We start from the raw sequence: 26365 nt of genomic DNA, 5'->3' as shown, positions 1-26365 counted from the left end.
ACACACATGACACACATATATCATCTCTGTATCTTTTAAGCAGAGAGTTGGTGGGATAAAATAAGTGGATTATTTTTAAATAAATTTCTTTGATTTTGTTGTTTAGAACATATTTATTGTAATAAGACCAAACCCTATCCCATTGAATATTGTCAAAGATGCCACCCCAATAACTTTTACAACGAGGTGTGACAGGGTGAAGTATTATCTGTCTTAACCATTTATTGTTACATTTTCTATTTTTTATGTTAATACCATTCAGTAAAATATCTGTAGAGTTGATTGCTCATGAGTTCTAGAACCCAGCGATCTCAAAAAAACATCAGCAGTGCAGCAAAGACTATACTGTATTCTCTGGGATGTATTGGGCAATACTGTATTCTCTGGGATTGTATTTTAGCAATACATCCCAGTTACATTTTAATTTGTTTAAAAATTCATTGTAAGTCAGATATTGGCCATTTACATTTATTAACTGAGAAATAGAAATAATGTTGTTGTTTACCCACTTTTCATTAAATATTGATTTATTTTTATATTTGACAAGTTTGTTGTTCCATATTAAGTGTTTATGTGGTGAGAAGTTATGCTTGTAGGTGAGAAGCCAACATAAAAGTGCCTGCCTATGAAAATTGTTTAATAGGAACAGTTTAATAGGAAGTTTGTTAATATCAAAATTACACTGGAGATATAAGATCTATCAACTTTAGCTTATGTCATGCTCAATTCATGGAAGCCACTCAATCAACTTCTATCGTGGTGTTAAAAAACACTGCCCCCAAGTGGCGACCTGATGACCTTACCTCACCCGCAACACTGGTAGGGATTCAACTCGTTTAATAAGAGCGTTGTAGAGTTCTAGGTGAAATTAAAACTAAAATTAAAAACAAGAATCAAATCAAATTGAATTTTGTCCTGAAGAATGCAAACATTTGCAAAGTAAAAGATATCCCAACTTAAAATGGCGTTAACGCATGCAGATGCTTCAGGTATTTTAAATTGCAACTTATGTAAACATGACCAACTAAAGTAGTTTGCGGTTTACCGAGGCCATGGTACATTTTACTAGTGGCAATGTAATGGCATTTTAGAAAACAATTTCCCGTTTTTTGAATTGTCAGGACTACTGTCGAATCAAACTCGGCTAAATTAACTAGTCCCAGCCTTATTGGATATTTCACAGATCGGAGGCGGGTTTTGGTATTTTCGTTCTCGTGTGTTTTGCGCAGGAGCCTGCAAGGAATGAACAGCATTGGAGAATTTTCGCGGCCTTTGGAGGTACATTTGTGTCCCTAAGATAGCACCCTAAAAGGTCTCCACGCCTTTTTAGACAGACAACACTGTTAAAGTCCAACGGACGACGCAAATTGGTATCACAGATTGTTCGTTTGACTGACATTTATTTACACAGGTGTTAATTAAAATAGCTAGCTAGCATGTTAGCTAGATAGCTAGCTAATGTTAATGTGTAATATGGACTACTAGCAAACGTGAGTTGGATAGATAGCTATTCGGATTCCTAACATTTTATAATACACTTGTATTTTACAATAGACTTGCTTGTATTGCTGATCAATCATACTTGACAGATGCTGGCTAACTGTAACACTATGCAAAGCAGGAAAAATGATGAAGGCTTTATTCTGGTGTCTATAGTGGAGGACTTCACGCTGAAGTTGTGGCCTTCGTGGTTACAAAACTGTAGGCCAGTGAGGACTCAACATACATTGTACATCCGAGTGGTGGCATGCAGAATAATTGACAACGTGAAAATAGTAAGTAGTCTGTACTTTTTGTGGCATGTGTTATGCTAGGAAGTTGCTAGCAAGTTTTGTGGCTTGTGTTATGCTGCAATATCTCAGCAACGTCAAGGGGAAATGACCCAATACAAATTATTCGATAATATTATTCGATAAAATGCACTTGGTAAGGTCTCTAGTAGTTATGTTCCAACACATTAAGCATGGTGTTCCAGTAGTTGATTATCATGTGAACTAGTGTCTGGAAGGCAACCTTATTTAGCTGGTGTTGCCCCACTTGCAGATTTGCAATCCTGTAAATCTAGTTCTAAATCAAATCTGACTATGACTTGTAGTTCAGTAAAGGCAAATAATGTTTTTCTTACAGTATGTGACAATCAAAAATCACAAATTGATTGTAGCTAATGAATAAAGTGAATCCTAAATGATGCTGAGTATACACGCACACACATACTGTACATGATAAATAATCACTGTGGTCCACACCCATTATGCTTTGAAAATGTATATCCCTGTGGCCTGTATTGTGTCCCACAGCTACAGCTAACAGCTACATCCATGTTAAGTGTGTAACAGGTTAATACATCTGAAATATGTTCATCTAGTTGCTTTCCTACCCTTATCATAGAAGTGAAGCTGGTGTGAATTCAATCCTTGTTTGTCCTCATTCATGGTCTCCTTGTGTGTCCTGGTATATGTTTTTAGTCGGTGCTCTCCATTGGATTGGCTGTTGGGATGCCAAATGCTATTCTGTGTTTACACTGTTGATTCTTGTTTCTCGTGCATTGTCTATTAGTAGTTGTTTTTCACATTTATGCCTGCTTAGTTATTATGTAATGCTATGGTGAAATGAAAGAAAGATCCAGCAAACAAATGTACCATGCAAAGCTTCTACGTAAACAAATGTGATGTTATTAAGATATAATTCCATAGTTATCCCTTTACATATGCATGTTTCATTTCTTTACCTTTTGCCATTGTTAGACAAGGAAGAATATAGCATGAACAACCAATGCTACCAAGGTACCAAACATATGTTTTATCTTTCATTATTTCTAGGTAACTACATCCTGTCTGCCCTCATGAGACTTTGACTGATAAGTTGCCTCTCCAGACGAGAGAATTCAAGATCAGCCATCCAAGTGTGTCGAAACGGTTAGCCATCCAATACAATGGCGTATTCCCTTTATGGCAGTCTGAATCGGGCCCAGCTCACCTTTGAGTACCTGCACACCAACTCGTAAGTCTGGCTCTGTCTCTGTCCTGGGGAGTTCCCAAGTGAAATGTCAGTGTAACTTGTGACGGCACTGATCTGCAGTCATTTGCATTGGTCCAGCGTCACATAGCTCTGTGTCTATGCTAATCCTGAACTACAGTATGAACTCTGTGTTCTCAACATTACATTTTAACTCTACGTTAAGTTTGCTTAAACTTAATTACTTCAACTAGGTAATAACAAAGCAGCCTCCCTTGGAGCCTTGAAGTACATCCATTTATGGCTCACACTGACATCATGAGACAAATAATCTTGACATACGTGAATGGTGGATTGAAGTACACAGTGTGATATACTGGTAGATAGATAGATGGATAGAGAGATAGATAGATAGATAGATAGATAGATAGTGTGCACAACCCAAAGAAAGACAGATACAGAATGTATTAAGAGGTATTCGAGGTAAATAACTTTTGTGTGTTTTCTGTGTCTGCGTTGTTCTGCAGTACAACCCATGAGTTTCTGTTTGGGGCCTTGGCGGAGCTTGTCGACAACTCAAGGTACAGTATTCAAAACGGTGAACTGCACTTATCGCCTGGGGCAAGGAATGTGGATTCGGTATGGTTGAACCTGAATAGCGTGTGATTTGTCAATTCATCATATTTCTGCCATTCATTTTATAGCCTCTTATTCATTTTGTTTTCTGTCCAAATATACAGGGATGCAAATGCAACAAGAATTGATATATACACAGGTAAAACAAACTTGTGATTCCATAAAGTGAATATTTTGGCACGCTGCATAATAGTTGTGGTATAGATGTCAAGTACTTAGTAAACTTCTGTAAAAACTAGATCTCTTTATTTGGCTACCTGCTTGAATGTGTGATGAGGTGCATTTAGTGTTTTGTTTGGTGTGATGTTTATAGTAGACTTGTCAGGGCACTGTTGATCAATGATCCGCTCACTCACCTACACTGTCCTTCTGTTCCCTCCCCTCAGAGAAGAGGCCCGAGTTGAGAGGAGGTTTTATGCTTTGCTTCTTAGACGATGGAACAGGAATGGAGCCAGGTAAAAACCATAACTTCCTTCTGCTCCGTCTCAACATAAAGCTAGCTGTTTCTTAGTACATCCCTTACAGAAATTTTAGGTTTCTGGCGAACAGTTGCCGAAAATTAACTGCAAGGTCCTATATTCACATGCAAATTAGGTTTCTGGCAAACAGTTGTGGTTAACTTTTGGCGATGTTGCAGCAAATTTGCAGCAATGTCATATGCAAATTAGATTTGTCACTGGAAGTTTGCTATTATTGGCTAAGTTTGGTGGCAAATCACATTTGCCACTAGTGCCAAACTTCTTTTTGTTGCCAGAACGTTGCTGGAAGTTTGTCTCTAGCGGCCAACATTGGAAAACTTCTAGCAATATTTTCTAGTGAACTCATTTGTTTCCCACAAATCACCCACGTTTGCTGCAAATCTGCCGCAAACATTTAGTTTTTGTAAGGGCTTGTAAAGGCTTGTAAAATGGCCTGCCAATCACTTGGTGTTGAGAGGTTTTGTGAGTGTTTGAGATGCTATTTGCCCTGATGTTACCAGTGTTGTCCATTGTAAAAGTAAAGCTCTGCACAATGACAATAAAGTTGAATCTAATCTAAAGTTCTTTAAGCAAACATCATTTCGATGTTGTCCGTGTATCTCTGAAGGAGAGGATAACAGGAATGTGATCACTTATTTCTTGTGTTGCATGTTACAGGCGAGGCCACTCATGTCATTCAGTTTGGGAAATCCAGCAAGAGGTCTCCTGAGTCTACACACATAGGCCAGTATGGAAATGGCCTGAAATCGTAAGAAAAAAAAAAAGATTTTGATTCCTCCACTCACTCCATATTTCAGTATGTTTGTATATATCATAGTTGGTCCTTTATTTCCTTATTTCCCTTATTTATGAGTGTGTCTGACCGCGTTGCTTTATTCTTAAAGGGGTTCTATGCGCATGGGAAAAGATTTCATTCTTTTCACCAAGAAGGAGGACAAACTTACCTGCCTCTTTCTGTCCCGCACCTTTCACGAGGAGGAGGGTTTAGATGAGGTAAGGACTAGCGTTTTTGATGGCTCTTCACACACACCCAATGTTCAAATTCATGTGCTCTCAACCTCCTGCCAGTGTATGTGTTTGTCTTTCACTTTGATTTGGTAATTTTAGCTGTATCCAGTTCAATCAAATACAGTTACACAGAGCATTTTAATTATTCATCTGTTGCCATGAGAGAAGAGTGCCATGATGTGTGCCTTTGAGAGAAGTTGAGAGGAGAATAGTTGTACAAAAGTGGTTTCTATATACTCAGGAAGTGTTGTGTAAGTGGTATGTTTTTATCTTCCCATGATATGGACTTTTAAAAAGTTGGCAATAGTTTATATTAGTTACTGTAACTTTTACTGTTGCTTAAAAAATCAGGCTGTACAGAATCGAAGTCACACTCAGGGAAGCACTGGAGATCATCAAGAGGCAAAAACAGTTTTCATTGTCAAAGAAATCCTTAAAATGCAGACCTGCCAACCTGTACGCATTTTGCATAGCAACCACACATTTTCACATCAAAGTGAGCCGATATGATTGTTTTACATAAAACTACGCAAGAACGGGCAGATATCCAACTTCTCCGGAATGCTCCCTGGAGCATGTGAATTAGAATGTCTAAAATGCAAAGCATAGTGGCCTCTCTTTATACTATTTTCCTTCAGCCTACGGTGGGTTAAATGAAAGACTTGATGAGGTGAGCTTAACAAGTGTTCACTTCCAAATTTGCGTTCCACCAGCAAAAAGAGTGTGATTGTGAATTCACATAGGCCTAATACTTTGATGTTGTCTTGGAAAGTTATTACTTGTTCACCAGTTATTTTAGTTAGCATTATGTTTTCAATGTGTCACTGTATTTTTTAAAAAGACAAACAAACATGTAGGCTATTATGAGTTAAGGGATAGACTACACACTGAGCAGACAGCAGATGTCCATTAGCCACCATAGCCTATATTCAGGTGAATTAAATATGTTGGCATAACATGAGGTAATAATAGACCTGACATGATTGAATAGAGGCCACATATAAGAAAATGGATCAAACATATCAGTCCCTATCAACACACGTGTTTCTCATAGGTCAGGATCATTAGGCTTTAAAACAGATTATCAACATTATAGAGCTACTGTAAAAGATTCGGTTTGCGCTTTCAGTAACACATTGGATCAAATTTATATAAATATCTGACATTAAAGATGGGTCACTATCCAAAATGTATCTTCGTGGCTATGTCTGTTTTTGGCTGCATGCATGAAGGCTGACGTGAGCCATTTTTTTTTTTTGAGCTTGAGTTGCTACTCAAAAAATGTCATCAAGAACAGCAGGTCTGAAAATGGAAATAAAGGTGTGAAAATGTTATTCATACTTCGGTGAGCAGCTGCCACTCCAATTATTTCTAGGTTATGTTGGCCAACTGGAAGTTCAACCCAGTCAAGTGACGGCATCATTTCTAGAACAGTAATATTCTTTCATGATGAAATATTGATTATCCTTCTCAGGTGATTGTTCCTTTGCCAAGTTGGAATGCCAAGACAAGGCAGCCGTTTACTCAAGATCCAGAGAAGTTTGCAATTGAAACAGAACTAATCTACAAATACTCGCCATTTAAAACAGAAGAGCAACTCTTTAGTCAGTTCAAGAAAATCGAGGGAAACAGTGGTAAGTCACGGATGACATTTCTGTGTACCTCTATTGTAATTCCTGCCCTAGGCCATGACATTGAAAGCCTTGCGTAGATTGACGCCCAGTCCAGACATTTCGAGTTTGGTTTCAAGCTTGACTCTTGACCCTGTCGAACCCAGACTACTCCTGATGTACTGGTTGGCAAGTCTTGCATGGCAGCCTCCGCCATCAATAATAAATATATACAGGGTGCGATTTGTGTAAAAACCAGGGGGGGGGATGATTTTGAATAAAATGGTAAACCCCCCCACCCATCCAGCGAGTGTGCTTGGTATGATGATCAGCTCCTCTAATGCAGGGTAGGACTACGTTTTGACAAGCATACAAATTCACCTTGTTCTTGCCCCATCTGAAATGACTCTACTTTTGTTGCCTCCATCCTTTCTGTATTTGTTGTGTAAAAAAACGTTGTATATGATATCACTGAAGTCTTAAGTTAGTGAATTGGCTAACAGTGTTAGTTGGTAACCAAATAGCCTACACATAGCGCTACACGCTGCGTAGGCTACGTGCATTCTCTCTCCTGCTGATTTGCGTTTAGTAGCCAAGTGCGTAATATTGCAAAAGTTGAAAAAATAAATCTGTTTATTGTAGCCTACAGAAAATAAATAGCCTATCATACTGTCAGTTAATTGCCTACAGTGCAGTGAAGAGTTTGGAGAGTAAAGTTATAGGGCAACTTGAAGTTTTATGAAAATAATTTACGAACCAGAACATAGACCATGAAGCTTCTATTTCTTGCAGCTGTTAAAACACCCGCTAGATAGTTTAAATACCCACCAACATTTGTTTTTGCAGTACAGATTATTTCTCAAAGTTATTTGTCTACTAGGCCTAGCCTACTGGCTGATTTATCAAACGAGTGCTTTCTCGTTCGTCCTCCGCAAACTACAGGTGTTTCGGTAGAGAGCCATTGAATAAGCGATGCCAAGCAATTTCTGTAACACTTTTTGTGACATTGTGACAATATCTCCTCATTTAATGTAAGTTCCTTCGGACAATAGGCCTACGTTCTACTCTACGTGCAGTTGTCCTCCATCTCGGTTGCATCAGTTTTCTAGTTTTCTAATTTTGAAGGTTCTAAAACATTATTATGCTTCACTGAATCCTTCTCGTTTTCTTTCATTTGTCCAGCTAACTTTTCCATTGAAACTAGCCATTTATGATGGATTACACACTCTACATTCTGAAATGTCCTGCACGATCAAGGCCAAATTAAGTTATCACGCAGCCACTGTGTCAGCAGCATGAGTGCTGACGGTGACTGCGTTTCTGATGTCAGATTATTATGTAGGCTAGCCTACTAGACTGTTCTCACGTTGCAGCGCTTTACTTATATGAAGTAGCATTAATCAATATGAGGGGCAGAGGGGGATAAATGTTGTCCCCACCGGGGATAAAAATAATTTAGCAGAGGTAGGGATAGGAAAACCAGAGGGGGGGAAATCCTCACCATCCCCCCCTACAAATCGCACCCTGAATATATATATATATATATATATGTGTGTGTATATGTATATGTATACTGTATAAATGCTGTCCTAAGCCTGGCTTAACTGAAATATGCATAATCGTTTTACTTTGTAATCGATTGTGGCTCTTTCTCCTTGTAGGTACACTGGTTGTGATTTATAACTTAAAGTTAATGGACACTGGCGAGACAGAGCTGGATGTCCAGACAGACCATCAGGATATAATCATGGCGGGTGTCCCTTCAGAGGGAGTGTGAGTATGGCCAGAGGGTGGCTTGTACAGTGTCGTTGGGTGACTTGAAAGGCACTTATAAATAAAAATAATTAATAAATTAATTATTATTATTAAAGGAGAAATTTGGTGATTTTTGACATCGTTCTCCATTTCTCAACGTCACCGAGTACTGGTGCGCAAAAAATCGAAAACAATTAACGACATCTTAACATTTCCCTTACTATTGCTAATGCTACAGTGCTACACTCTGGGGGCATGAACATGGGGGCTCACGAACATGCACTCAGAATGTAGCGCTGTAGCTGCTGGCTGTAGCAACTCAAGCTAGGTAGAACCGATTGTTTTCAGTTTTTTTTTCTTTTCGTACTGACAGTACTCGGTGACCTTAAGAAACAGAGATCTATCTAATAACTCTCTCCTTTAACCTTTCTGTCTTTTTAAAGAATGCAGCCGCGACTTTTTCCTGCTGATTCATAAAGCTGAAAGATATTGGACATAGAGATGATGTTTGTTCCCATGCACAGTATCAAAAAGTTTGAATGGCCACTTTATGCCATTTAAGAATAAGATTGCTTAAAACATTATGTTAACATGTTTTAAAGATTGTTAAGGGTCTAATATTCAGGACCAGATAATAAAATCAGGTTTATTATGAGAAATATAGAGAAATTGAATAGCAAAAAAACTCGCTGTTTTCTTTATGTTCTTGTTTATGTTTTTGTGTATGTGTTCCCCCAGGAAGCCTGAGCGCCGGTCTTTCCGGGCGTACGCTGCTGTCCTGTACATCGACCCCAGGATGAGGATCTTCATCCAGGGACACAAAGTCCGAACCAAGAGATTGTCCTGCTGCCTCTATAACCCTAGGTACATGCACACACACATACACTTACGTGCTCCTTACATAATACAGACATATTTATTGATACCTTTATCAGACCCTCTTACATACTGGTTTTATTGTCTGTGTGATTTGATTGTGTGTGTGTGTGTGTGTGTGTGTGTGTGTGATTGCACGTGTGTGTGATTGCGTGTGTGTGTGTTTTATTTTTTTTGGGCTGTAGAGTGTATAAATACACATCAACGCGTTTCAAGACCCGTGCAGAGCAGGAGGTTAAGAAGGCTGATCATTTGGCTAAGATTGGTAGGTCTTCCTCTTAAAAATGTTCTAGTAGAATTGTAAAAGATTAGAAAGATAAGGCATGTGAGGTTATGAACCACCCTGACAACCATTCACCACTTTAACAATTAACAACATCTTTCCCTTACTATTTGATAATGCTTCTTTTTTCTTAACTTAAACTCAGTTTAGAGTTAACAAAGGTAGATAAGATAGTGACGCAGAGGTTACAGTATGTCACACAATGTGACTGTTTCTATACTTGTTGCCCCTAGTTTTTATGTAGAATATATTGTATCAAAATGGGGTTTTGTCCACTACATTAAGTTCCCTGTTATAGACTAACTTGCCATATTAAAAATTCCCAGTTTATTCCCATTAATTCCCGTTTATTCCTGTTAATTCCCATATATTCCCATTAATTCCCATGGAAAGTTTCCAACTTTGAAAATTCACGGAATTTTGCAACCCTAGGTATGAATGCTAGCACTTAAATGTTTTCCATACACCTCTTATCTACAATGGCCCCTCTGTGTCTTTTTTTCCCCCCAAGCTGAAGAGAAGGCAAGGGAGGCGGAGAGTAAAGCCCGGGCCTTGGAGACCAAGCTGGGGAACGACCTGTCCAGAGAGGCCCGAGTAATGGCACCACACGAGCACGCTACCAGTCTGACCTGTTAGTGAATAACCAGAAACAATGGCACCGATGTGATTTATGGACGTATTCTTGTTGTTCTCTTCCTGTAGGCAACGTTACGCAAGGCCCAGGACGCGGCTGCGGGCATTCGAGCCGACGCCGACTCGAAGCGCGCCATCCACGCATCCAAACAGAGGTAGCTCTAGTCGCTAACACCCAAGAATGTGTTGCATCAGTAAAATACACTTTCATAAGTTTTCTAAATGGATATGTCACGCAATTACAAATAGTTGAAGTAAACATTTGGCAAATATGAAGGGAAAGGAAATCTAATCTAAAACCAAAGTCACGTCTGGCCCTGCAAGACTAACGCTAAGTGCTGTCGGTGTGCTGTTTGAAGAGGAAGTACATCCTCCAGGAAGGCTGCTTTATCTAAAACCACAACTTCCATGGCCTTCACTCTTATGGTCTCCATTTGAACCTTGAAGACCTCCATTATGAAAAGCATTTTGTAAAGTCAAACATGCTTGATATGCCACTAGGATGGAAATATACTGTATATTTGGCAAGAGTAGAGTTAGATCAGTAAAGGTCTTACTAAACTTGTGCTAAAGTGTGTTTTTCAGTTCAGCACACAGTCTGTATGTGTGCTTGTATTTCATGATTTCATGCTTACAGGGAACAGAGACTAGAAGCTATTGGTGTGCAACTGGCTAATGTTCCAAGTGATCACATTTCAGTTCCTTGTCCCAGTTTTTAATTGCCTAGGTCAAAGCTTTGGTTTATGTCAGGAACTTTACATTCATTGTCTATCAGGCTATCATTAAGGCAGGGCACAGGCTGTCATTACATTTACATCTCACCCATTTAGTTACATATCACCTATCCATGGGCTCTCAGACTCTCCTGAACTATATTATTATAACTGAACCTAGAGGTTTGTTACCCCATTCCAGGTCTCTTTGGCTTTATGATTTATCTGTGGATGAAACTGGAGCTTTTTACGTCTTTAATGAGATAGGACAGCAGAGAGAGTGACGGGAAGCAAGTGGGAGATGGAGAAGGGGTGGGATCGGGAAATGACCCGAGTTGGACTCGAACCTCGAATGTGGTATGGGCACTGTAGCCAGTTGCGCCACAGTGGCCCCATGTTAGATGTATTTTTAACACACTTTTTGCCTACATAAATAACTGTTCACACTGTTTGTAGCTGACCTCTATTTTGTTGTGTGTGTGTGTGTGTGTGTGGTTACGGTTACGGTTACTAGAGCCTTGAAGGAACCCAAAGAGCTGAACTTCATCTTTGGGGTGAACATCGAGCGACGAGACCAGGACGGCATGTTTGTATATAATTGCAGTCGCCTCATCAAAATGTACGAAAAGGCGGGACCGCAGCTTGAAGGAGGCATGTGAGTATGGGCCATACACTCTGAATTTTCAAATAAAACCATACTGAAATAAATGCATAGTAGCACAGTATAGTTGCTAACAGTATAATGTTTCACACATGCTCTGGCTCCAAACTACTTATCAGGTCAATTACATCTCTTGTCACTATAATCACTTTTTTTCCTTTCACTAAAAAAAAGTCACGTGTGTGTGATAACTTTGTGTGTGTGTCTATCTGTTACATAGAGTGAGAGATTTATCCAGGATGTAAGTAATTATGACTGCTGCTAGTGCTTTATACATATACTTAAGCAAGAATTTGAGTTTGAACATTTATTGAGCAACCAAGGGGACAGCATGTAACGGCTGATTCAGACCGCTAATGTGGCGTGTGTATTCCGTCTGTGGTCCGTGGCTGCTGTGTCGTGTTTGATGTGAGCATTCATACCAGAAACGTCTCTGCAACGCCACTGCGGCCTATTAAAACATCTCTTTGCTGTCTCTTTTGGCTGGAAACGCTTCCAACACGCTTGGCTGTCGCGTGAAAAATAGGCGTCGGTCCTGTTTCTAGCCTGCACGCGTTTTGAGATGTGCTGACACGCGCCTTGAGATGTGCGTGTCACTCAGGCAGCGTGCACGCTCTAACCTGTTAACATGGGCGCCGAAATGAAAACGGACAGGTAACGCAGCTGACACAGTCGCCACACATCTGGTGTGAATCGTTCATAATAATTATACAGCTGTGTGCACCTTCACTTTCATCTTGCCCTGCTCTCTCTCTCTCTCTCTCTCTCTCTCTCTCTCTCTCTCTCTCTCTCTCTCTCTCTCTCTCTCTCTCTCTCTCTCTCTCTCTCTCTCTCTCTCTCGCACAACAAACCTGTCCCTTATTTGCCTGAATATAAATGAAAACATTAACAATCGTGCAAGGACTGTTCTCGGCACATAGAAGGCGACTGTGATTAAATTAATTGTGATTAAATCCGGTTAGCATCATTTGTTTGTTTAAAACTCTGCATTCAAGTTAATTCTGCTAAGTTTTTATCATAACTTAGTCAATTGTGGAGACCAAAATCTTCAGTTAAGTTATGTGCAAGCATCTAAGAAGCCGTATCCCTAACCTAACGTTTGAATGCTGTTAGGTTGTTGAGGTTAGCAGCACGCCATAACATCACAGCTGTTTGTCAATATCAACTACTCATGCAGGGATGTTTGCTTAAACCCGATATAAATGGAAATGTATTTTCCAAAACGGCTTGTCTCAAGGAGGAAAAAGTATTAGTCTGAAACTTAAACACACATGGGGAAACTGAACAGTCCAACCAGTAGACTATGATCAGCTATACAATTAGGCTTCTTTGTTTCCAATGTCTCCAGGCTTCAACCAGTGCTGCTGGCAGCTGGACCAGAAAGGGACAGAGAGAGGTAGAGATGGTGGAGAGGAGGAGGAGGAGAGCAGCTAAAATGTTGTGGGAGAGCAGTTATAGACCCTTTCAACAATAAAAACAAAAACAATGCTTGAACGTTCTATTTGGGCCCCAATCTACTTCCTCTGCATTAAGATAACATATGGAATGTTAAAACGGAAGTCTTGTGGGGCCAACTATGATGCTGATAATGGAACTCTCTTGAAAGGGTCCATTGCAGAGGGAACAGCCGATATGGACAGCAGACACAGACATATGTAGCATTAGGGTAGATGACATAAGAACAATTTCAGGAAAACGGGTCTCATTTTAATCAGGGACATCAGCAAGCATAGAGGCACGGGCAAACATCGAGCTACACGGTGTGAAGTAGACCTTATGCAATGGTAACGGTAATGTCTGCATAATGTGTGCGGTCATGAATAAATGATCAGAAATACAGTCAGTGTTCCCCACAGAATTGAATTGTATTTGTGGTGGTAGGTGAAGGGTGTGTGTGTGTGTGTGTGGGGGGGGGGGGGTTCTCAGTCGGAGTCAATAAGATGAATAGCCTATAGTAATACTTGCCTTGCACGACAAGTCAATATTGAGAAGTAACTGTAACTTTATAGTGTGCTAACCTCGACAACCCAACAGTATACTAACAGTATTCTGTTCTAAAGAATTTCATGCCATTTCTATAACATAGAAAATCATTGCGTTGTGGTCAGTTTTGATACTGTGGTGTGCCGCCACAAATTAATCAATGTATGGGAAACACTGACAGTATTTTTTCTTTTTCTGTTTTGTTCTCATAGGAATAGTTTGCCTGTTGTGAAATGAAACCATATTTATATACATCAGTAGTATGTTAAAACAAAGTGTCAATCCCCACTTACCAGGTCGGCTACGACCACATATAGAACCAATTCCTGTATGAAATACTGTTGACTGTGATTAATTCAAAGCTCTTTTGGCTGTTCCAGGGCGTGTGGTGGTGTAGTAGGTGTCGTGGACGTGCCCTATCTAGTCTTGGAGCCGACCCACAACAAGCAAGACTTCGCCGATGCAAAGGAGTACAGGCAGCTCTTGAGGGCCATGGGCGAGCATCTCGCTCAGTACTGGAAGGACATTTCTATAGGTGAGCGACACCTTCTTTTCAACCACGAGTCACATACAGTGATTTTTGACTTGAGTTTTGAGTTTTGACTGGAAATTTGATTTCTTGGTTTTATTAGTAAGGATCACGCTAATCAGAATGTCTGCCACGTAGACAGACACACATGGTCTGTAAGATCTGTAACGATCCTCAGCACCAAGCTCACCTTATAGGACTTGAACCACAGATCTAACAGCACCCTGAATATGTGCTGTTAGATATGTGCTGTTGATTTAAATAAGAATTTTGTAGGGGGTACCCCATATCCGTCTAAAACCGACAAAAAGGGTCATGCCCTTACCTGTGTCAACAACATTACACACGGAAGAACCACGTGTACTGGGCCCACACCAACAATGCCAGAGACTTAATTTACTGTATTGTTGTAGCATCAAAATGAGTTTGAAGCCATTATTTTGAGGTGAACGAGCTACAACCTGTTGTGTTAAATAGATGGATACTTTATTCATCCCGAGGGAAATTTTAGGCATCCAGTAGCTTATACAACCATAACACAACAAACAAACACACATACACATATATATCTCACATACATAAAAGTCACTCACAGAAATGTAAATGTTTAAAGAGCATGTGAAGTTACTACAAAGGGCTGGTATGGACTGCTCATGTGACGCCTTGACCATGATGAGGTGCTAAATGTATTGCTTTTGGTCCTCGACAGCTCAGAAAGGCATTGTGAAGTTCTGGGACGAGTTTGGCTACCTCTCGGCCAACTGGAGCGCACCGCCAGCCACAGAAATGCGCTACAGACGACGCAGAGCCATGGAGATCCCAGTCACCATCCAGTGTGGTGAGCTGACCAGCAAACACACAGGGCACTTATTTGATTCCGCAGCGCGCAGTGCGCAGTGCGCACGGCTACCGTGCTGTGGAAATTCTGTACTGGAAACAGGCAATGATGCCAATATTTGCTAATTTACTGACATGTTGCATGGCGCAATGAGGCGAAATCAGTTGAGTAATTTGTACTGGTAGGTTTTTTTTTTTTTTATTGAACATCTACAGAAACATGACAGAGGTTGACTTTAAGTGACGATTTGTCATCAATGATTTTTAGAAGTTTTATGGAGATGGTGCTACTTTTAGGTTTGAATGAATTCATGTACTGAGAACTTCCTTTTCTGCGCTTTGTTCCACCAGTGCTTGTGTGTAGCGTGGTATTAAATGAGCTAAATGTTTTCCCCAGTTCAATAAATTAACATTAGTTTGTGCATGTCAGATTTAATGAATTGCATTGTGCATATTGTGTCAAACAAAATAGAGCCCACAGATTGGGTCTTATGGTCTATGCAGTCTTGGCACAAGCTTACCCAGAATGCTCTGTGCCGCAGATAAGTGTCTGAAGTGGCGGACGCTGCCGTTCCAGATGGACGCTGTGGACAAGAGGTACCCCGACAGCTGGGTGTGCCTCATGAACCCTGATGGCACGCAAGACAGGTAACTCCACAACAGCCAGAGAACACCACCCGAATTTGGGCGAATAATTGCAGCTCTGTGTGTGTGTGTGTGTGTGTGTGTGTGTGTGTGTGTGTGTGTGTTTTTCTCCAGCATTTTTCTCCATTTTGAATGTACTAGTGTTTATAGCTGTTTCTGCGTACATGTGGATGGAATTATTTTGCAATATGAAGGAGGAAAAATCTCAGTTTTTTATAATACCCGGCTACGTGTGGACATGGCCTAAACTACAACAACAAAGTGAAAACGGTGTTTAGGTTTGAGTGTGTGTCTTTCTGTTCATCAGCACAGTTGTTCTTTTCTACACACCAAACAGTAGTTATGTTTATTTTGGAGTTAAGCACACCTGCTTATTCTGTTATAACGTCTATTATTACACTTATGTCTCTATTTATGATTGAGAAGTGTTTTGTTAAACTTCAAGATTTAAAAACTGATGTGGATGGGATGTGTCCACGAGCCAAGAACTAAACTACACTGATATGATGCGCTAACGGATCACGTGTTTTTTTTTTTTTGATATTCTGCGTTGCTGTCTGTTCCTCAGGTGCGACGCTCCTGAGCAGAAGCAGAATCTGCCGGTCGGTATTCTGAGGCGGGACGTGAAGAGCACTGAGGAGAAACAGAAGGAGCTGTCTGAAAAGATCCGACAGCAGCAGGAGAAACTGGAGTCTTTACAGGTAACCCACCATCTCTTTGTGTAACTATAAGGAAACTATAACTCGGATCGATTGAGATGGAGATACTTACTTACTTACTTACTTACTTACTTATAAGGAAACTATAACTCGGATTGATTGAGATGGAGATACTTACTTACTTACTTACTTACTTATACGGAAACTATAACTCGGATCGATTGAGATGCAGATAATGTGAAGCGAATGCTGATTTTGAAAAAGCAGTCATTTTGCTTTGTGGTGTTGTGCAGCTGTGCAATGGGAGCTGGGTCAGTGTTGTGGGTGTTGCACTGAAATTGATTGGGAAATAAGAGATTAAGATGACAGTCTGACGTTTGGCTTCTCTTTCCTCTCCTCAGAAAACCTCATCAGTTAAGTCTTCAGCTGATGTGAGACAGCTCCCTCTAGAGGTCAGCATGAAGCCTGCAGAAGAGCGCAATGCACAGGTGCCCGGAAACCGCACATAAACACTCTCTCCATCACATGCTTATAGGGACTTCTATAGGGTCTTCAGTAGGATACATGGCTATATACAGGCTTTATTTAATTCGGCTATTCAGTTCATAAATTTAAAAAATGTGGTTCTGAGGACAATTAAATATATTTTTTGACTTGTCCTAGTAGGAAATCTATGGAAGAATGGAATCTCCCTGTAGAACCTTTTTATCTTTAAGGATGCTGACATTTTACCATCCCTTTGCCTCTCTTTCTGCTGCAACTCTGTAGACGCTCTTTGTGAAGAGATTGTGGAAGTGTTGCACAATGCTCTGATACTAGAAAGATAAGATAAGATAATAAGATAAGATAATCCCTTGAGAAATTTGCATTGTTACAGCGTCCAAGACAGCAAGACAGCTGTCCAAGACCCCCATACATCTTTAGTAAGACATGCAACAAATACACATTCCTTGGGCATGCTTCCCTGCACCATACCTGTTTGAGCCCATGTGGGGAAAGCACAACCACTGTATACAGCCATTATTCACAGCAACAGACAGTCTTATCATCCTAGTACACATTAATGCTAAATACATAATAAATACATCAATACAAAAACAAGGATGACCTGTTCTAATGGGAACCCACAGTTCTTAAGATATCACGATACCCTGAAATTAGAAATGTTATTAGTACCGATACTTTAAGATTGATATTTTAATTAGGTTTTAATAAAAGCCATATTCGTAATCAGTTATAAAAATAAGTAAGTTCCATGTTCTGTCATCTAGGCCTATATTCTATCACTTCTATTAATGATCGTTAAGGTTTTTGCCATAGTATAGTATTGTTTTAGTATTGATGTCGAGATACTTTGCCATGGTATTGTATCAAAGTCATAAGTTTGGTATTGTGTCAGCACAATAGACTGTGGGTATCTAAATGCTTTGAACCTGTCGTCCTTTTCCAGGGAACCCGTTCGTCTCAGCGCTCCACTGCTGCTCGCCCTCGCTCTCCGCCCCTTCCCTCCGTGGTCCAGAGAGCTGCCGCCGCCGCCAAGCCGTCCCCATCGCCGCGGCCCACACGGGCACCCGCTCCACCCCCGGCCACCAGAGCCAAGCCTCCACCGCCACCTCCATCACCAGCCAAGTCCTCCCCCAGGGCCGCCGCGAGGGCTCCACCCAAACCCGTGGCCCCCACCCCCAGTCCGTCCTCCAGAGCGGCCTCTCGGAGGACCACACGGGTACCGGCGGTAAGGGAACGCACCTTTTGCTCTTTGCTTTGATACTGTTTAAGGTCAAGCTCAAGGTGAGCTTTATTATCCCACAAGAGGAAGTTTGTGTGGTCGTGAACAGGCTTATTCTAGGCTTATTCTACTAGAAAACTGTGTCCAAATCCTTATAGGAAGGTGTTGCCACACAACAGCCATCATGGATTCACTACTTTGTACATTTTGGCTCATAAAACTTTAATCTGTCTCCTGTGTAATATATGGAGCCTTGGCTTTGCCGACAAACATGATTTCGCTGCTATCAGGGTGGAAACCGTGATCTCCAAATCCATTAATTTTCAGGAAATTGAAATAATTTTTTCAACATTGCGTCATCAAATAAAAAAACAAATTTGGAGATATGAGGTTTCCACCCGACAGCAGCGATTTGCTCTATTTATTACAGATCAGGCTTCCAGTCACATATTTGCTACATATTTCTAGTGGCATTGTTTGTCATTGCTGTCTCACCTTGTTCATGATTCCTTTAAGCACTCCACATATAGGTGTTGATGTGAGTGCGCTGTCACTGTTTTTAAGTTGATTTTTGAGGCTTTTTGCCTTTATTTGGATATGACGGTGAAGAACGATAGGAAGTAAGTGGGAGAGATAGATGGGGTGGGATCGGGAAATGACCGCAGGTCGGATTCGAACTTGAAACCGAACACGGTGTGGACGCTATGGACCCTTTCAAGAGAGTTCCATTATCAGCATCATAAGACTTCCTTTTTAACATTCCATATGTTATCTTAATGCAGAGGAAGTAGATTGGGGCCCAAATAGAACGTTCAAGCATTGTTTTTGTTTACCTTGTTGAAAGGGTCTATAGCCAGTTGCGCCACAGCACCCCCCCCTGCACTGAAATGTTTAACTGACAAGCATTCAATAAACAGTGGGGTTTTATTGAATGGCCCGACAAAAATAGAACTGCATCACAATTGACAGGGCTGGCAGTTTGACGCTGGTGTGTGGGGTTGTAGGGGGCAGCCGTGGCCTACTGGTTAGCGCTTTGGACTTGTAACCGGAGGGTTGCCGGTTCGAACCCCGACCAGTAGGCACGGCTGAAGTGCCCTTGAGCAAGGCACCTCACCCCTCACTGCTCCCCGAGCGCCGCTGTTGTTGCAGGCAGCTCACTGCGCCGAGAGTGTGTGCTTAGTGTGTGCTTCACCTCACTGTGTGTTCACTGTGTGCTGAGTGTGTTTCACTAATTCACGGATTGGGATAAATGCAGAGCCTCACGGGATCAAAAGAGTATATATACTTATACTTGTATCGAAAAGAGTGGAATCTAATGTAATCCGGTGTGGAAAGCAGAATGCTCTGCACTCATGTGCTGTATGTGTGGAGGCCTCTACTGGTCTGTCTCCTCCTGTGATGTCTCTGATCATACTTATCTTACTTATCAGCACCTGTTGTTGTATAACAGTGATTAACTTCGACAGGCAGTGACAGATACTCTTTGGTAATCTCTACTGAAAAAGAGGAACAGCCTCCTAGTACATGCTAGTACCTGTCCTGGCAATTTGTTGACACCTTATCAAGATTGTTTAAAGTAGAGTGAAACATCTCCTTTAAGTATAAATAACAATTGATGGCAATGTGGAAAGATGAATTACTAATAGACGACATTACTTACTCCATGTTACAGAATCCAAATATGATATTGTAATTGGTTAGTGGTTATTTGGACTGAGAGTGGGCACACACATTAAAGCTGCACTCGTAGGTTATGTAAGGCAGTAAGTGATTTCAGGATGAACAGAGAACAGAGCTTTGCTGTTGTTTTTTTACTTTAGTCATCATCAGCTAAGTCCCCCAGCAGAACCCCAGTTAGAACAGCACCAAAACGAGGCGCCGCACAAAAGAGCCGAGTAAAGCAAGAAGAAGAAGAAGAAAAAGAGGAGGAAGAGGAGGAGGAGGAAGAAGAAGATGATGAGGAGGAGGAGGAAGAGGAGGAAGAAGAAGAGGAGGAGGAGGAAGAAGAGGAAGAGCCGGTCCCCAAGAAAACCAAAATGGCTGCTCCAGCACAAAGAGGAACCAAAGCTGTGGAGAACAAGAAAATACAGAGCAAACAAGGGAGCAGTGAAATGGAGGTAAAACCACACACACAGAAAAAAAAAATATGAACTGCATCTAATAAGCCTCCTTGAGTTGAGCATGTTTCAATCTCAACAATAAACCCAGGTCATAATAACCATAACTGCCATTACAACATTCTTTGTACCCAAGTCGGATTGGCTCATGGTTTTGAATGAGAAGATGCCTGGTTGACACACTAAAAAAAAAAAGGTGATCCCATTTTTCCAGTATTGTCATATGGGGTCATTAGCAGAAGAGATCTAGTTCAGCACACATTAATTCCACTCTGCCTGTGTTGAATGTGGCAAATGGCTGGAAAGCCTGAATGAATGAATGACTGTGAGCTCTATCCTCCAGGAACTAACTAACGTGAATGGATGTGCACTGTTTTGTCTAGGTCAACAGCAGCCTTGCCGATGAGGGTGTGAAAACAAGTGTAAAAGATGCTCAGAAAGGTATGGATCTTAGCATTGTTTAATCTTCAAATTGGTTTTAAAGGTGCCATGTGTAATGTCTGGCAAAAAATCAATTCATACTCCATACATTCCATAAAAGATGGGGGCAGTATACCTCCAGAAAGTGAGTGGGTCTACCCTAGAGTAACAACCGAGACACGTGTATTGCAGTTTGGCTGGCGGTTATGTTGCCCGCATACCGGCCTCCCATGGCCGAAACTGGTATTATGACACCTGTCGGGCTGTGGCTAGTAATTTAGCACGCTAATTCTGGTTGATATCTCTGCAGCACTATACCTTGTAATTTCTTTAATGACATAATCATCCTTATTTCTTCTCATTCTTTTGATGCGTGTAGCTCATTTTTTGGATATTCTTACCTCGATTCTTACACATGGCACCTTTTTAAAGGACAATTCCGCCTATTTTTCACACAGATCTCTGTTTCTGGAGGTCACTGAGTACTGTCTGTATAGAAGAAATCGGTTCTACCTAGCTGGAGTTGCTGCAGCCAACAGCTAGAGCTACCAGGCCGCTACAGTGTTAAACTCTGGAGGCATGAACATGGGGGCTCATGAACATGCCCCCATAGTGTAGCCCTGTAACTGCCTGGCAGCTCTAGCAGTTTTCAGTTGTTTTCAGGGTTTTTTTTGTATAGACAGTAATCGGTGACCTCGAGAATTCTCCTTAAAATACCGATTTCATGATGTGCATGAACCTCCTGAATCTTATGAATTTCAAGTTGAGAAATACTGCATACTGGTTAGATATTCAAGGAAGGTGAGAAACCAGAATGGGAAAAAATATAATAACACTTTCATCATGATAATAATAATGTCCTCAACAATAATGGCTCAGTATTGTGAACATGGTTTAAATCACTAATTTTCAAAACCTAGTCCGTATACATTTACATACTTGTTAACACCATTATGGTAACTTGGTATTTAAATTGTAATTTCAAATTCTGTTGAATATTCCATGTCTGCATTCTTGTTCCAACATTATTATTTGTTTATTTTTCATTATTTCCATTCCAATATAATTTTTTATTTTTATTTTATATTTCTCACCTCACATTGTATTATCTATGTATGTTGTACCTATGTTAACCACCTATTAGGTGGACAGTGCCGTTTAAGAGAATGCCAACCACCCTTCAACAAAACTAGGCTAGTTGTTTGGCAGATCTAGCGTCAACTAGACGCAGTCTATTTAAGGGCGTTTCTCCTCTTTGATTGTTTGCACTGATGGTCTGAATGGGACCGAAAACGTTTTGCACTTTGGGAGCACTTTGCACTTTTCACTGACCGGATTAAAAATTGCTACATTTGTGTGCGAGTTTTTTCTAGACTGAAGGACCAAAACCCAGTGTTTTGAGCCAAAGCCCTTGAGCCAAAAAGTTGGCCCTCCCCTCCACTACATCCTCTGGGAAGTGCATTAGATGCATTGCCACATATTTACATTATCCATATATTTATATTTGTATGTGTGTGCTTGGTGTTGTAGATAAAGGCATGCTGGTTGAAGCCAAGGTGAATGGGCAGTGGTTCACTGGCCGTGTGGCAGCTGTCGAGACCGGGAAAGACAGCGTCCGCTGGAAGGTGAAGTTTGACTATGTGCCCATGAGCACGCCAAAAGACCGATGGTGAGGACACACACACACACACACACACACACACACACATACAGACGGACAGACAGACAGACATATCAACACACACTTTCACACTGTTTTCAGCAGGGATGTTCAGATATGTGGTGTTTTTGTCCATCAGGGTATTTAAAGGAGGTGATGACGTGCGCCTCATGCGACCCGCTTCACCGGAATCTCGAAGTCCCGACACCAATCAGGGTCCTGTGCGCTCGGAGACTCCTCCCACCGCCGCCGAGCCCGACACCACCCAGAGCGGACCCAGCAAGGAGACCACCGAGGGCCTGGTCAGCATGATGAGGTGGGCACGTGCCCCGACACACCACACTGACCTGCGTCTGCGTCTACACTACTGCGTTTTTCATTTTCTCAAACAGCTCCGGTCCCATCAACACCCCTCGGCTGTTAATCAAAATCGCCGGAATGTACTGCCGGCTTGTATTGCTTAATTAAATCAAAACTAGTGCATCTTCATCCATACGAGCGCTTTCAGCTGTGTCCATACTACGCACCTGAAAATGCTATACATGACGGAATGATGACCGTGATAAGACCCAATGAGGAGGCGCACGTGGGTTTCTGATGCAAATGAAAAGAGTGTGTAGTATTGTGGACGCAGCCCTTCTCTGGGCCTTTTTATTAGTGCACATACATGTCCTGCATCTGTGTTTGATTCGTCCTTCCTGTCGTACAGGACGCTGCTTCGGTATTTTTTCCCTCCTGATTTCCGAATTCCGAAGGATTCACTGAACAACATGACGGCAGAAGACCTTGTGGCGTTCCCCATTGTGAGTACGACACACACACACACACACACACACACACTCCACCACCACCACCCATGCGCATTCAGTCACAGTATTTACTTTTCTCACACACAAATACAAACATGCACACATACACACAGATTCACATGCAATCACTCAAGCATAATATGGTGATTTATTTGTGTGTGTGTGTGTGTGTGTGTGTGTGCGTGCACGCGCGCTGCCCTCCACAGAAAGAGTATTTCCAGCAGTATGAGGCGGGCCTGCAGAGCCTGTGTAACTCATACCAGAGCCGTGCGGAGTCGCGGGCCAAGGCCATCGAGGAGAAGAGCAGCGGCGCGGAGGCCAGGCTGGCCGAAACCGAGGACAAGCTCCGCAAGCTGCGCACCAACATCGTGGCCCTGCTGCAGAAGGTCCAGGAGGTGAGTAGCACACACGCACTCGTCTGGGTCACTCAGACATGCCGGGGTCTGTATTTAAATGACTGACTGAAAAAAGGCAAAGTCTTAACTCTGACTTAAACTAATGTTAAAAACTAGGCAAAAATTATTTTAATATTTTAATAATAATATTTTAGTAATTTAGTCATGTATTGTCTTTAAACTGCAGGACAGGCAAAAAAAAACTTGTATTGACCACACTCATGTATTAACACAGTGCCCAATAGCCCAATCAATCATAATCAGATCATGCTTTAATCATAAAGAAGAAGGAAGAAAAGAAATGCATTCCCATGTATAGCCTGCCCCCGTGTATTAACCCAATGGCTGAAGACATTTTGCAAAATCAATGTATAAACCTCGGTTAATAGATGAGGATATGATGGTACTACGAGCAAGATCATAGGTGGGTCAGCACATTGCTCCTACACGGCATACGATTGCTTTAGTTCATGCAAAAAAACCAACTTCGGACTTGTAACCGGAGGGTTGCCGGTTTGAACCCCGACCAGTAGGAATGGCTTTGAGCAAGGCACCTAACCCCTCACTGCTCCCCGAGCGCCGCTGTAGCAGGCAGCTCACTGCGTCGGGATTAGTGTGTGCTTCATCTCACTGTGTGTTCACTGTGTGCTGAGTGTGTTTCACTAATTCACAGATTGGGATAAATGCAGAGACCAAATTTCCCTCACGGGATTAAAAGAGTATATATACTTATACTTACGATGCATATTTTGTTCAGTTGCAATGTTTATGTTTCTGTGTGACATCTTAGTCATTTGGAAATCTTTAACCTTGCTTGTAGTAGTGTTGTCATTTCGGGGTTTTATTTATTAGCTTAGTTCATCCTTATGTTAAAGTTAAAAACATGGCCTTGATGTGGATTGGTTGATTTGACAGTCACTCAATGATGAATCAGCAGGTATGATCATAGGATATCTGAATGATGCCCCCCCCCCCCCTTCTTTCTCTAAGGACATTGAAATCAGCAGCGATGATGAGTTGGATGCGTACATCGAGGATCTGGTCACCAAGGGGGAGTGAGGACCTCACTGTTGACCTGCCCCATTTTCCGCATTCCGTTCGCCACTTTTATACGACCCATTGGTTCTGAGATTGTTTTTGTTTTTTGTTTTGTCCCCGGTTGAGGATGGTGAGTGTGGCAGGAACGCAGTTTTTTTTTTTTTTTTTTCTTTTAGCGAAACGTTTCACTTTTCTTGGATCTTTTAAAATTCTTCTACTGGGCCCTGATGCAAGAGACTCTGTAACTCTGTCCAAAAGATTTATTTCCTCTTCATTTCAATGCTGTTATGGCACATACAGTATGACTGTTCTCTGAGTCTGTTTTATATTTTTACGGTTTGTTTTAAACATGTATCATATGGCTGAAATGGGACACACAATAAATCCTTTAAAACACATGAATTGATGTTCATGCTACTTTTTCGCTCGACACATTCAGTTTCAGTTCAGTTGGGGTAACGAGTTGACAGGATTTAGTATTCCTTACTGAGTCAAGTGTTTTTGGATGAATTGAATTTGAAGTGTTTGAAATGAAACTTTTGAGTCCTGATTTCATAATTATAAAGCCAGAGTCATATGGATTCATGTTAAGAAATCCAAATGTTATCCGGTGTCATTCACAAATTACAAGACCAAAAATGTGTTCAGTCATATTTTACATATATGTTAAATAACTGAAATGGAATGCTAACAATGCAAACACATGATTGCTGGTGTTCTTTTGGCTAGGTAGTAGAGTATGTGTCCCAATTATTTGAAGCGCTCCAATTGATCAGATATCATGTAATGGGTAAGCAGTAGAAGCATGTCAATAATAAGTTAGAATTCTTATTCTTTATTAGATACTTGTCAGTCAACTAATCTGGGTTGAACATTTAAGATCAGATCCTGTTACCGTATCAGTCAAACAAGTTTAGAATTCGAGTCGGGATTTAGAAAATGTTTTTGGATATGTGCATACTGTGAATTTCTTATGTTCTTTCATGATTTTGTACCCATTTATCTTTAAATTCTCTATCTTGAGATTTAGGAAGAAAGGAAGACTGCTTACCAGGTGTGACCCTTTGTCTGTAGATACTAGTTGTGCAGAAATGGGGGGGGCTGAAATTGTCCTGACTGAGTTTCCAGATATCTGTGGTACTAGGAAAATTACCATCAGATATGACCAAAGTTTTGAAGTTTATGACACTTCTGTTGTCCCGTTTCAATGGCCAAGTATAAATGACTGCAGTCATAAAACGTATGTATGACGAAGGGAACACAAGTGAACAACATCAGACCAAAGTTACATGGTATCTGTTTAGGCAGCGAGGGATCTATGGTCTTTTGGGCCCCCACCGTCAACTTTAAGGCCTTGACGGTGACTGTGGGGGCCCAAAAGTTCAATCAAGCGCAGCCATGTGGCGATCCAGCTGTTCCCTTGCACCGAGAATGGATTTATCTGTCTCTTTTTGACCATGTGATATGGATGTTTGTAGATTGATTTAATTGGATTTAAACTTTATAGTGTCAGAAGCAGTGATGCAACAAACAAGTGAACGACATCAGACCAAAGTTACATGGTTTTATGCCGGTTTGTTGATAAATCAACCATCCTTTACCCAATAGGGACAACCATTTTGCCACCGACCACAGATGTGCTGTGTTGAGCGCTGAGCTGGAAGCGATGCATCTTACTGATGCTTCAGTGGTTCTGCAGTCTCTGTCAAAATGTCATGAAACATGGATGAGTGTGTTTGAAGAGGGCTGCAGGAGACCGTTTTATCACTGGTGGAGGCCGCTGACATCAGGAGAGAGACACAGATCAGAGTGTCTGGAAGATCTCTTCTAGCCTGGTTCTGTCTGCCATCCCATGGATGTCCTCTAGTATCTGTAAGAACTGTAGAGGATCATCACAACTCATCTACCACACCTGACTGCACAGTTGTCTGTCTGTGT

At 41.3% G+C, this 26365-nt stretch overlaps 1 protein-coding gene across 6 annotated transcripts; it reads left to right on the top strand.

Moving 5' to 3' along the window:
* Nucleotides 1-1173: 1173 nt before the first annotated feature.
* morc2 (MORC family CW-type zinc finger 2) lies at nt 1174-24829 on the top strand. Of its 6 annotated transcripts, none has more exons than XM_042069110.1 (29): nt 1174-1278; nt 1657-1775; nt 2820-3000; nt 3483-3536; nt 3696-3730; nt 3978-4046; nt 4728-4818; nt 4955-5063; nt 6553-6712; nt 8350-8461; nt 9182-9307; nt 9505-9584; nt 10114-10196; nt 10305-10390; nt 11463-11603; nt 12958-13005; nt 13973-14127; nt 14831-14959; nt 15501-15606; nt 16172-16304; nt 16664-16750; nt 17713-17994; nt 19809-20105; nt 20489-20546; nt 22056-22194; nt 22325-22501; nt 22895-22988; nt 23201-23389; nt 24380-24829. In XM_042069110.1, exons 3-29 carry the CDS (start codon nt 2933-2935, stop codon nt 24446-24448), a joined length of 3177 nt encoding a protein of 1058 aa, XP_041925044.1. In that variant the 5' UTR covers nt 1174-1278; nt 1657-1775; nt 2820-2932; the 3' UTR covers nt 24449-24829. The 6 variants fall into 6 exon arrangements, with proteins under 6 accessions (XP_041925044.1, XP_041925049.1, XP_041925050.1 ...); XM_042069115.1 differs by lacking the exon at nt 12958-13005 and adding an exon at nt 11830-11850; XM_042069112.1 differs by having other exon boundaries at nt 1226-1312.
* Nucleotides 24830-26365: the final 1536 nt, after the last annotated feature.

The sequence above is a fragment of the Alosa sapidissima genome, chromosome 18, assembly GCF_018492685.1.
Source record: "Alosa sapidissima isolate fAloSap1 chromosome 18, fAloSap1.pri, whole genome shotgun sequence".
Lineage (NCBI taxonomy): Eukaryota > Metazoa > Chordata > Actinopteri > Clupeiformes > Clupeidae > Alosa > Alosa sapidissima.
Note: the sequence above shows the minus strand (reverse complement) of the source record. Positions and strands in the feature narration are given on the sequence as shown.